The sequence below is a fragment of the Sinohyriopsis cumingii genome, unplaced genomic scaffold (assembly GCF_028554795.1).
Source record: "Sinohyriopsis cumingii isolate HCF-2022 unplaced genomic scaffold, ASM2855479v2 utg000127l, whole genome shotgun sequence".
NCBI lineage: Eukaryota > Metazoa > Mollusca > Bivalvia > Unionida > Unionidae > Sinohyriopsis > Sinohyriopsis cumingii.
Window position 1 is genome coordinate 1,302,074 of NW_028315871.1, and position 14,270 is coordinate 1,316,343.

The window sequence follows — 14,270 nt, forward strand, 5'->3', positions numbered from 1 at the left end:
TGCAGCACTAAACACAGACAGCCTGTACACGCCAGTGACTGTTGCGGTATATTTGATAGTATTATTTTGCTGCGACCATGTTGCAAATCCCGATGATACCGTGCATACGATGTTTGTGATGTGCCCGGGAGTTATTCCAGCTGGAATTTTAATCAAATTGGTTTTATTGATAATCTCAGGAATTCCCGCTACGATGTCTTGCTGTGTTCGTTTGATCGTGTCAATGTTGGTCTTGATATCCTGCTGTGTTTGTTTGATCGTGTCAATGTTGGTTTTGATATCAACGAGTTTTATGTTGACGACAAGCGGAGTGCCGAAGAATTCTTCTGTGGTTTTTTGATGGTTTCTGCGAAATCTTGCAAAAGCGCCCGCGTGAACGTCATACTCAGCCCGTAACGTGGATAATTTACCATCTACGGTGTCGACGTATTTTTTTGTTGTTGCGTCTTCGTCAGATGTTGGATCTCTTAAAACTACTATTTTATTTCCGTTCATGCTGAGTTCACCAGTCATTGTGTCGCCGGTGTTTTTCACGCGATTAGCAACGCTTCTTGCAATTTCATCTCTAATTGTTGCAAACGATATACTTGAATCTCTGATTTTGCCGCTGTCAGTAAATACGGGAATATTATCCCTAACTGCACCAAGTACTCGCCGAACTATATCATCCCATTTGATATTGCTGGTTTTTAGTTTACCATGTTGTTCCTGAAAAATAACAACCTCATCTTGGTCAACTCCAGCCAGGTTCATAATATCAGCGAGGTCATCTTTAGTCGCATACTTCGACAGATCAACGTCGCCGGATGCTCTCTTAACACGTGAAGAAGATCTTCCGTAAATATCAACCATTATATAAAAATCTAAGATCTGTTTAAAACGCTTTACGCGCAACATATCGGTTGCTTGTATAATCGTGCACGACTTTATGTGGCGGCCTGGATGATTTTGATATAGCGTCGAGTACATTAATTACTTCACGGCCGCATATTGGCGGATCTGTCATTGTTTGTGTGGGTAGCGTTGAATACCAAACTCTACAACCAGAGGTTGTTGCGTGAAGTGGTGTGATATACTTGATAAATTCAACAGGTGGAGCTAACCCGTACGAATCAAAATAAATGATTCCACGTGGATCAACCGCGTATGATACCCAATGAGTACCGGGTCTGGAACGTTCGTCGAAATTAATAATACCTGTTTCAACACTGTTTGGTTGTTTCGGTAATTGATCTCGCATAAAAACACCTCTAAAGGCTTTTATTTTTAATTTTTTAGCAGCATCAAGTAAATCAAAATTTGATGCTGGAACGTCTAACGAAGTGATCCTGGAAGCCTTAGGCCTCTCCCCCAACGAGATCCTGGCAATCTTAAGCAGCGTCCCTTTTTTTTGTATCCTTGCCCTGTTGCTTTCTTTAGTGCCATTCCAGCAGCTGTTTCAACAGCACCTAACGCGGCTGCTTTTGCTACGGCTGGAGCAGCTGCAGCTATTAATGCCGGAATGGCCGCGAGAAGTGGAAATATACCACCTGCTTTAAACATGTCTTTGATGGCGCTCGGGGAGAGATGAAATTGAACTCCAGTTTTTGATTCCAGGGCTTTATTGAAATGTTTAATCTGATTATTTGTCAACGATAATTTGTTTGGACCACCACTAATCTGATCTCGTTTTAGTGATATTTTAGTTCCGCATTTGTTGGCGGTTTTTGATTGAAGATTTTTTACCTGACCGGGAGTCAGAGTAACATTAACATGACTGTACGACATTTTTATATAAATAATATTTGTTCTGAATAATTAAAGATTTTCCACTGGTGCATCAACAACTCTCATTCGACCACTACCACCTTCAAGTAACATGGCTTTATCGCTAAGTATGACCGCGATCGCTCTGTAGAAGGCACCAGCACCTGGTGGGTTAGTAACATGAGCTCGAAAGTGTATATCAACAACAGATTGTTTGGATAAATCAAGATGTTCTAGTGAAAAATAATAAATCGGATATAGACCTGTAAAATCTAATTGTGATATTAGCAAACCGGTATCTATATTTTGATCACGTCCTATAAATGACATTAAACGATGATATGCGCGCGCTACATGATTTTGATCAAAATTTAACAATATATCCTCGGCTGGTTCTTGATGTCCATTTATCCGTAAGGAAACTTCATTAACTCCAAGGTTATCAAATATCATATGTGAAAGTTCTTGATCATTTATCCGGTTAATATTTTGCATTGCAATAAAAATATGTCGTGGTGCAGAAACACCCTGTTGTGATGCTATATGCCATGTAAATAAACCATTAATATTGCTTTGAGCAGCATCTGTGGTTACTGTTAACCATGATAGCAATGATTTACCGCCTTGATCCATAAAAGATAGTAATTTTTGTTCCTCAGTAATAGATGGAGTCATTACTGGCATCCACAGTGAAAGTTTTGATATATTTACTTTACCATCAGCAACACCAGCACCTCGCCAGATTGCATCATTATCATCACCTTTTCTTACGAGCACAATTGTGTGTTTAGCTCCAAAGATTACCTTTCTAACATTTCTGCAAAATCCAAAGATGTGAGATAATGGAATTGCACATGAAAAATTTCTATTATCTTCTGACAGCGCTGCTTGGCGTGTTGCAAATCCTAAGTTGAAAGTCGCGCTATCACCTTTTACAATATCAAAAGCAGCGGCTGGTCTGGCTGCGTATTCAGGACCATCAGCAACCGGTTGTGGATCAGATGCAGTATTTTGTGGTGTCCGTATTTTAGCATACCTGATATGATCAGCGTTGTTGGTAATATCCTTAGCAAACATCATTGTTGGACCAGCTGATCTTGTAAAGTCGTCAGAATATCTCGCTAGACCAATTATTGTTGTAGCAACATCAACATCCTTCTGAACTGATTCAATATTTTTTCCATCAATCATGTATGTGGCACTATCAAACAACGCCATAATCCCGTTGTTGACAAAACCAACACGTAAATTAGCAGCATATGGCGTATTAGCTACAACGTTCGTTACAAGTCTACCTTCTACTTCAATAAATGCCTCAGCGGGTAAAAAATATCTACTTGTATCCTGAACCTGTAATTCGATTCTCCCCCGCTGATTTGGTTGTCTTGCGTCATAAGAATAAAACTGATAATCACGTATAGATTCATACTTAAGGACAGGTGCCTCCATATCAAATGCTGGGTCTGATTCGCGCCTGAACATTTTTTATTATAGTTACCATTTTTCAAATGATGATCATCGTCGACGAAGACCGCTTCCTGCTATTAAATTTGCTGTTATATTTTTTTCTGCTTCTTCAGATATCGCCGCTAGTTTTTGATTTGCAGCTTGATTTATTATTTTACTAACATCTGCAGGCATCACCTCAGTACTTGCCAGTTTCACAGGTTGTTGTTTTCGTCGCAATAATCGTGCTAATCTTTCTTTGATCGCCGAGAACGCCTTACCAGCAACATTGACAATTTCTCCAGGAGCTTTATCACGAACAATATCAATAGCTTTCATCGATAATTGTTTTGCAACAGGTGCTACTTTGGGAGCTATCCTCGTGAATAATCCCCGAATGACATCACCAAGTCCATCTCCGTAAATAACACTATAGATTGGTAATCGTGAGTTTACCACTCTGACCTGTACAGGTTTGCGATGATTATTATGTATTATCATCTTATTTTTATTTACCATTTATCTAACAACTAGTCATCAGCAAGTTCATCGATAAGTTCTCGGTAAACGCCGATATCCATGATGCCGCCGCGAAATAATCGCTGGCAAATATCAGCTGCTTCATTGGTTATTTCTGGTGAATTATTTCCGGCACGTTTTCCTCCCATGAGAACTTCTAACCGTGACACGTCATTGATGATATTATCAGGACAAACAAAATTATTTCCCAGACCACTTCCCGTTGCTCCTTCTTCTTCTTCTTCACTTATTGTTCTGAGAGATTGTGATACTTTTGGTTCTTTTTGTGCAAGATACATGTCTATTTTTCTGCGATAATCATTATATACCTCATCATTGTAATATATACGATATATCCATTTATACCAGGTTTCAGTACTAATACTAGTGGAACTATGTTCAGGTCTTAAAAGTTTTTTTTTTATATTTAAACTGTCTATTGCAAGTTTTGATAACGTATCAATATCCTCAATTTCTCTTATGAATTTGATACCCGCACTAGTAAATTTATTGCTCAGCGTAATCGTTTCCCCCTCATCATCTTTCATATCACCTATTTCAGCACGAAGTTGTCCAATTTCTTCAAGTATTTCCTCACCAACAGATGGAGGTTGAGCTGCAGCTATTTCCCTGGCTATGCCAGGTGGAAGATCTCGTAAAATCTTCTTTGCCTGTTTAGTTCTTCTTGCTATTTTTTCAGTCTGCGCCACAGTTTGTTTTGATACCGGAAGAAGATCTTCTTTGATGACTGTCGTAACTTTCTCAGTAGCTGCAGTGACGGGCTTAAATAGTTTTTTAGTTTCTTCTTCGTACTCAACTTGTGCTTCTTGCTGCGCTTGCAGATTTTTTCTGAATGAGTCTCTGACAGGAAGAAATTTTTTAATTGCTTCTAATCGTTCTCGAGCTGTTCTTGCAGTATGAGATTCTGGATGTATCATTTTATTATAACATAATGATTTAATTAATATCAGCAGAAGGGCTGTAAATTAAATTAAAAAAATAATGAACAACTGTGCGTGGCTGCGTCAAGGAACCACTAACAAATGTAATAAAAAATGCCGTGTAGAATATTGCAAGAAACATAATTATCTTATAAAGAAAAACCTTCATGCTGGTCCACGAAGTTGTGTTGGATGTAACAACGGCGTTAGAGGATTATATCAGATTTGCAAAAATTGCGGTGGAGATTGATACAGAAGTTTGATGATATATTATAAACACTGAAAGAACATAAATTCAAAAATAGAAAAACCACCATCAGAACTTGAATATTACTTGAAACATAGAACAAATAAAGATGAAACAAATAAAGATGAAACAGATGAGGAAAAACGACAGCGAGAACGAGTTGAGAAATATTCATCAAACTTGGTATGGTGGTAAATTAATAGCAGCAGAGAGGGTACCTACCAATGTTGGTCGTCAAAAAAATAAACAAAAATAAATAAACACGTAGAGTACTTTATTTTTTCAGCTACTATTTCGAACTGAGGTTTTATTAGTACAATCGGTCATTACAGAAATAAAACATCTCAAGGAAAAGTTCATTTGTAAAAATCTTGACCTTTCTACGAGATGATTTTATTTGTTTGTTTTATTTGTTTTGTCGGAATTCTATGGTCTGTTCACCCTCTCTGCTGCTACTTATCTACACACATTTGTATCTGTATTTTAAATGTGTTGCAATTCTATGCTCTTAAAAAAGATAACAGAAAAGAGTGAAGACAAGAATCTTTGTAAAATTTAACAAATAACTTGTTTTCCTAGACTGCAAGGTGAAAAATGAGAAAAAAGAACTTACAGTTTTATGAATTAAATCCAAAAGTAATCCAAGAATTAAGCACAAGTCCTATCAATGAAAAGTCCTAATTGAATAACAGTTCAAATCCTAATGAAATTCAAGATGGAAGGCAATGTCTGTAATAGTCAGCATTGTACTGATGTGTCAACAGTCTCTTGTTGAATCACAGAAAATATTTCTTCCAGTTTTTAAATTCCCTATAAATTCCAGTAAATATCTTTGTTCAAGAATTATTAGAGCACTTTTGTAATTCCATGGAAAATAATCACTTAAAATTCATTAATTTGAAGAAAATAAAAACTCAGCCCAGATTGGACACAACATAAAACAACTTGACGTCTCAGGTGTTAAAGCATGACTGATAGAATTCTTATCATAACATCAGTTATGAGACTAACTAAAATGCAAAACAGATTCCTAGATGATGGTCAAGAGTTGATCCTTCAAGTAAAAATAGAAGTTTGTTTATCAGTTGAAATGTGCTTGATGTCACATAGTCCAAGTATGACCTTGACTCAATTTAATGATTCTTACTTTGAGACAGATAACTATATAAAATAAACGAAAGTTATTTACTAAAACTGTCACTGATTTGGAAACAATGTCAGCAACTAGATACAATGTTTCTGTATTGAGTTATTTAGATCGAAAATTAAAAAAGGAAAAAGACATCAGTCAGGTCAAACAGAACTGAACCCTCTTTTTGACAATATCAAATCCAGTAAGAAATAATACATTACAACAGCAGGTAATGGAATAATTTTTTTAAAAAACTTACAAACAAACAATTATATTACATATACATATCAAATGCCTTATATCAATATACCCTTTTGATCATGCATCTTTTTGGTTTAAAATTCTAGAAAGTTATACATTTTTTGGGTATACAGATTTTTGGGTTTGATATAATTCACCATTGAGGTCTTTATATTAACATATAATTTTGATGGTATTATGTATTTTACGGCAGGGGTGGGTTTGCTTTAGTATATTTCTATATGAACGTTATGATTTGGGATATATATATATATATATATATATATATGTATTGTAAATAACATTTATTCAATTCCTTTAAAGGCTTTTGTATTTTTTTAAGACTATTTCGACTTGTGAACCAGTTGAGTAATTCCAAACATTCTAAGGCCTTTTCTTTGAATATGATGTTTTTCAGTTCATGTTCTCTTTTCTGTTTCAGCAGTGGTCATCCCAATATTGGAAACTAATAAGCCATTTCCAGTTGGAGAAGAAAGCCTGATACTCTCATGTTTCCCAGCCACAGTATTTAACACTAATAGCATCCGATGGTATCATCCCATTGGTACAGAACTTTCCCGATGTTATCCTATTGGAGGGGGAATTTGTAATTTAAATTCCACCAGTTATGCATTTACAGCCAACAGTACTGGATCATATGCTTTCATACACAGGTTGAACAGGACAAGGGACAGTGGAGTATGGCAATGTGCAAATCCATATATAGGATGGTTAAATCAAACCGTTGTTGTTTTTGGTAAGTTCAGTAGATTAAGACTGATTTCATCTGAACATTTTTATTCTCAACCATCTGACCATTTTACAAGTTTATGATTGCTTTTTGCCGAAACAAATCTTCAGAGCTTTCAGATTCTTTTCTTAATTTGCTGTCATCATAAATGTGCATGAAATACTGGCAGGGGTAGGGAGTGTAATGAGAGAAATTAGATTAATTTGTTAGATTGACTGAAAAAATGGTCTGACATGTTGATCATATTCATTTTAAATAATCCAAATTAGGAATATGGAGTTCATGTTTAAATAGATTTATCAGAATTGATGTTATAAAAAATAAGCAGATAAGGCAGAAATAAATTTGCAACAAATACCTGAAAAAAAATGATCTGTCACACAAAAATACATTGTTGAAGTGTGGTCTCAGATGTTGCTGCCAAATTATTTATGTAGGCCAGGACACAATAGACTATGAGACCTATTGCTTCCCTCAGTTGTATGATGAGGAGGAAGTCTGGTTCTTTGAAAAGCATTAAACAAGTAAAATCAGTGCATTCCTCATATGGACATATGCCCGATATCATATGGTGCTCAGTCCTAGAAGATCCTTTCCATTTTGGAATAGATTACAGGGGCCCAAATCTAACCAGGGCTTGTGTTTTTCCCCCATTTCTCCATGACTGAGGAAAATTCTGAGGTTTTCTACAGACAAGAGATCACTCACTAGCATAACGGGTAGTCTGTTCCTCCCTCTACCATGAAACATATGATCGCTGCTTCAAGTTACAAGGTATATACTTAAAGTGACCTATTAAACATCTCTATTTTGACACAGGGTTCTACCAAGTGCATATCTGAACAGAAGCCCTGGCATGCTTTCAAAGAGAGTAACTATAAGGCTGTTAAACAGAGAGCCCAATTATTAGTCATCGTCTCTGCTATTTCATTTAGTATGCTGAAGGTGGCCGCAATGATTCTCTTCTCCTTCCACTGGAAACTGTAAAGGGATCCTCTGAATACTGGTGCTCAGATTTCTTTGGATCTGGTTTTCCAGTTTTGATGAACCTATTTCTGCAAATAGTCACTATGCCTGCCTCTAATTCTTACTCCTGTTTGTTTGCTATCTGGAGTTGGAACAACTTATTTTTGTGGTTTTGTGGTCCTGGGTTGAATCTGTACTCCACATCCACAGTTTGGAAATTAGGGCATTCATCATAGTATATTAAGGTTATGTCAGCAAAATGAGAGTTTACTGCATGATGGTCTCCTCTGACAGCACATCACTGGTAGTGTACCTAAAGAGATAAGGAGACCTGCATGTAACTTTTCCCTGTTTGTAGGTTTGTAACCTCCATCTTTGGGCAACATAGGAAGGTATTACTCTCCAAGTTTCTTGGCATATGGGATATGGGTTTTCATAATTCTCAGAGGTTATGCCCTCATAGTCCAGTACCTTTTTGTTTATTAAGTTAAACTGGATTTTTCCAGGCAAATTCAGGCGATGCTCTGTTTAATTTCGTGCCCTCTGCCCTCATGTGTCTGTAACTATTATCATGTTTTATTAAATGATTAAACATTTTCATTACTTTCAGTTATAAATTTAGTATCTTACATTTCACATTTCTAAACCACCAGTGAGATTTGGAGCTGTTAAGAAAGAGATGCAGTAGCATGTGTTTAGTATTATTCTTCTTCTGCTTTGGTTGTCCATTGTGCCCAATGATGATGCTGGTTGTGTTGACCATGGTGTCTTTGCATATACCTCCTGAGTCAAATATGAAAGAACACAGGATGATACAGGTCGGGCCTGCAATGTCTGCAGGGGTAATTGTCTGGGATGCTGCGATGTGCCATTTTTCTCTCATGGCTGTGAGTCATTGGTGATGGTCTCCTCCACTACTTTAACAGCCTTTGTGATGGGTATGTGTCATGTAGACCTTTTGCTGTCTGAGGCTTCCAGCTGGCTGAATTATATTCCACACCATTTCAGGTTACACTTAAGGTTGTCATTGTACCTTTTCGTGGGGCACCCTCGTTTCCACTTTCCCTGCTTGAGCTCACCATAGAAGAGCTGTCTCATTATTCTGGTCTTCATCTGAATGACTTGACCAGACCATCAGAGCTGGGTTTTCAGCAGCAGGACGTCTTAGTTGGATACCCTGTCTTGCCATCAAATGTACTTGATTGACCATAGTGGGTGCATGTGGAATTGCTTGAGCATCATGTGCCTGCAATATAAAGTCCAGGTTTCACAGCCAAAGTAAATTTCCTTTATAATATATGTAATATGCAGGTTGCAGATATATACATTGCTAGTAATACAGTACGTTTGTTTTATATGATATGTAATATGCAGGTTATATTAACATACTAGTAGGTGAGGACAACAGCTTTAAAGACCTTAATCTTGGTGTGTATCCGAATGTGTTTTTACTGCAGGAACCTGACATGAAGGGCTTGGTTTGCTTTCTGGATATAATTTTATTGTCCGGTATCCGATCTGAGGACATTGTGTTTCTCAGGTATGTAAAACTCTCCACTCTCTTCAACTGTCTCCCCTCAATTTTGATAGTGGGTTTGTCGTGGTTTTGTGTAAGAAGCTGTATAAGAAGCTGGCTGAAGGAGATTTATCTAGGTTTATCGTCAGACTTACAGCCTGGATGCCTCCGAGAACTTATTTCCAATGATTTGTAGGTGGTTTTCCTAGTGTGCCTCAAGTCATTTGCAAAAAAGAGCTTTGAGAAGTAGTTTTTCCAGTGACTTTGTCCTTGCAGAGAACCAACACAAATCAAATGGGGATCCATCAAAGGGATACTTGATGTAGACTCCAATATCTAGGTCCTTCATTGCATGAAGTTGGATTTGGGTGAAGAAGAGGTTGAACAGCACAGGTGTGGGTGCAAAGCCCAGCTTCAAACCTTTGGAGACATCAGAGTGCTCTGTGTACTCCCCATTGGCAAAAACTTCTCCTGTCATACCATCATGGAACAACTTGACAAGGATGGTGAGCTTTCTTATAAATAATATATCTACAGTCAATCCAGACAAATATCTTTTAGTCTGGTTTCGCAGATATGGGAATATAAGTCACATGTACATTTGATACAGAAGTGCTCTGCAGACGCAGGGTTAAAACATGGACATGGTATGTGTAAAGTCTGGATGAACATGTTAAGCAAACAAGTGGCTGATTGAATGATACAGAGATCACCATATTTGCATATTGTTTCTTTAATTGAATATCTCATTTTTGTTCTCATATCATCCCGCTATTATTTGTCATTCATATTCTGTTTAAAGGCAGAATCTCCCTCTTTATTAAAATCATTGTACCATTAAATAATTTATATTTTGTGCAGGACCTAATTTTTTTTAATGATACTTTGTATTTTACATTTCAAGCAATTCTACATGTCCATTGAATGTTAATGTGTTTTGGCGGATAAGTCTTTGGTACAGCTTTAAAAGAGCATTCTGCGCTCTCTGCTTTAGCAAAGTAGACAGGTAAGTTCCATATGATGCAGTGGACATTCATTGTTAGATAATTATATTTCTGTAATATTTCAGTGGTGGCAATACTGTACACTTAATTCTTTCACTCTGAACCATGACATTGACATCCCTGATGACCCTTAAAGTAAGTCCATGATGGTGAACAGTATAGATAGATTAATTTCCATTATGGAAACATGGATTTACCACAATCTATGATATTTGTTCTATAGAAAAACTTTGCAATATTGGTTTATCTCAACAATTTTTTTTAAAACTAGCTCTGAGATCTTCTCTACATGATAAACTTATTAGGTTAAGTGCAAAGGTCATGACACTTTTTTTTTTATTGGACTTGTATGGTGAATATGATATGGAACTATGTTGTTGCAAATTTGGTAAATTTGAGTTTCTCCCTAATATATGAGAAAGCTTCAGAACTCAGCTGTTAAAAAGAAAGGGACAGAAGAAAATGAATTAATCATTGTTATGCATATTTCTGTTGAGCGGGGCCTCGAGTGGCCGAGTGGTCTAAAGCGCTCACCGTTACGGATCACTGCCATCTCACCTCTGTCTGCGTCGGTTCGAGTCTTGGATTCGGCTAATGTGGTTATGTGAGAAAGCTTGCCAGTAGCTTCTCGTGGGTCAGTGGTTCTTTCCGGGGCTTTTCTGGGTTCTTCCTCCACCATTAATACTGGCCGCCATGTATAGCCTATCTTGTGCTGAAAAATGGTGTTAAGCCCTACAACAACAACAACATTTCTGTTGAGTGCTTAATTTTTGTCCATGCTTGTGGATTATACTCTCTGAGCTAATGCTCCTTTGTGGATAACATGTTTATAAAGTAAACTTTCATCCATGATTGTAAGTTGTAAAAATAAATATTGATATGACTATTTGAGTTTAGAATATTCTACAAACAATTTGATTGAATTTTCCAATTAGTAATGACTATCGAGGGAATTCAATAACATTTTCTTGTTTCTGTATATTGACAGAGTCTTTCTAAACACCTATTCATTCATGTTTCATTCCTATTTTATATAATTCATTGTTGATCTTTCACATGAGTTTTTGCTGTTTTGTTCAGATTTGATTTGAGAGGAATTATTTATTTAAATATTAACTTGAATTATTTAAGTGCTCATTTACTACTTAGATTTATACACTACTAAATATGTTTATTGAGGACTCATTCGAAGACATTTTGGATCACTATTACATCAGTATGGCACATTAGGACAATCAGAACTACTGAAATACATTTGGAACATTCTGTGCTTTTGAGGTTTGTACATTTAGGGTTTTTTGCGAATTTAATTCACATTGCTTTTAAGTTTTTCATAAAGTATACTTTTAACTAAAAATAAATAGCTTTGTCACAAATTGATAGTAAAGTTCATATTTGTTAAACTCCATCTACCTAAAATGCTTATCAAACAGTATAGCTGGCAGATGAATGCACATTTGTATAGGTATCATAGTTAAATTATGCAGTATAGATAATGTCCTGTAAATAGTTGTCAAATTACTCAGGTACACAGTACGTGATACGTTGTGCTGCACATGTTGCATGAACGAGCGTTAGCACAAACTTCTCATATAAAGATCTTAATTTGTACAACCAGGCATTTTGCTGCAGAATTGCCAGTGGTAAAAGCATAGGCATTTACCAGATTTTCTAAACATGTAACGATGAACAATGGGCAAACTGTGGCTTCCTTGCTTGGTTAACCAGGTACCAGGATGCCACTCATGTAAACCCGGACAGCCTAGCTGTTATGCTACACCATGTTAAACTGGATTAGCAAGTAAGATGAATGACCTAGTCCTGTGTGGACAAGTATTTATTTTTCATGTGTGCAAGTCTATGTTGTGTGGGCAGGCATATTCCTTACTTGAGTGGACATGCATTTGTTCCTTGTGTGGGCACAGATATTTAATCTCGTTTTGGCTCGCATAATTTTGTTCTGTGTGGACCAGTAATGTTCTGTGTGAGAACATACATCCCTCCAGTGTAGACCTGTCATATTCCCTGTCTGTGTGAAGACTAGAATCTGTGATAAATGTTTATGAGCATAGGACTCCCATCATATTTTCATATTAATTTAGCTTAAATCTAGTGATGGTTTCATGTCCTATTTATTGAATGAAATGTTAATTGTGAATTCAAATGTTTTGATATAGATTAAATGATAGTTTTAATATCATGTATCCTAGACCTCCAAATGCTGAAAGGAAGAGGGAATAATGTCATTGGACTGGGGGATAGTGAAATTCATTTAATGTTTCGGATATCAAAGAGATACATAATGAAGAAGAAAAAAATACTCATTGTTACCTTAAATAACATGGCACACTCAAAATAGTAAATGAAGTGTTTCCATTGAGATTTGCCACTCAACTTTCAATATGTTCTATTCATGTTCTACTCTGCCTCACTCCGCTATGTCATCGCTTCCTCAGTTGTACTTCCCAGTCCCACCTTATATTTTCTATTGGATAGTCCCTGGAGGGACCATCCAATAGAAAATAACGGCGGGACTGGTCCGCAAATTTTGTATGCTCTTCCTCGCTACGCTCGTCCGTTTCGCACACTCTTGTCACATATTGAAAGTATGCCACTTATAGTTGATTAAAAATTCTGTCCCGCCAGCAAAAACAAAATTTATAGTTTATGACTCACTTAAGCAGGAACTTGGTCAACTTAAGAATCATACTTTCAAATATGTCTATACTCACGAACAATTGATTAGTCTATTCTATAAAAAATACATACTTACATAAATATCTATACATAATAATAATATATTCTACTCTATATTTATACCTATATATTTCTTATAAAATACTAGCCAATGGGCTGCGCCCATCGGGCTCATCTTATAATATATATATATAAATAACTCTATATCATATAAATATTTGGGTCTTCGGCCCCATATACACTATATACATATATAAACCATTATAATACTAGCCAAGGGGCTATGCCCCTTGGGCTTTATTATAAATTTTATTAAAATTTACAAGTCTCACTTTACTAACATTGCGCATGCCTTAAAATGAATGGTAGCTTTATTTGGTCAATAATGCCTTGCTTGCAATGCATTTTGGGTACCAAGTACGTACAGTAATATTTAAGGCTTTGCGCATATCAAATCTTTATTTAATTCTATTCTTTTATATACATATAAAAAAAATTAATACTAAATTATCTCCCTTTAAATCTACTTCGTCTTTTATAGTCATAAAAAACTCATTCTAAAATCGTCAAGCATCATAACTGTGTTTAATTTTTTCATTGTTATTTCAAAAATATATCCAGAGTTATTGCCCTTTCCTTCATCCCCAGCTTCTGCAAGTTAGGCTTTTAAAATTCCAACTTGCAATTTCTGTCATAACCTCTAGTGCGGGAAATCTCATCCCCGCATCCGTGGGGCGGGATTTACGAGTAATAAAAAGGATTGTAACCATTACAGGTAAATCTAATGTAAATCTATTCTATTCTATTCTATGCTATAAGTAGCAAAGTCTAATTTCATAGTTAGCCATTATAAAAATCTAATAGGCTTGGTTAACGGGTAGGTGTACATACGGATTATAAGAGGTAACATAGTTGTAAACTTTACCCTTAATAATCAAACTGTACACCACTCCGTTAAACAAAACTCCGTTAAACTTTAATAACTAACAAACTCTTATTTCAAGTTCAAAACATTTATTCAATATGTACATAAGGCCACTGGTCTGTGGCGCGTGCCAATCGAGC

The 14,270-nt window shown here is 36.2% G+C and overlaps 1 protein-coding gene across 2 annotated transcripts in view; it reads left to right on the plus strand.

The window, feature by feature from the left end:
• The window catches only part of LOC149774835 (immunoglobulin superfamily member 10-like), a 111,138-nt gene that overhangs the window by 50,332 nt on the left and 46,536 nt on the right, over window positions 1-14,270 (plus strand). The window contains exon 2 of one of the 2 annotated variants that reach the window (XM_089944685.1): window positions 6,714-7,028. In XM_089944685.1, the coding sequence (XP_089800811.1) occupies window positions 6,714-7,028 (315 nt within the window). The remainder of the gene's footprint in view (window positions 1-6,713; window positions 7,029-14,270) is intronic. The other variant, XM_089944686.1, reaches the window with a different exon arrangement.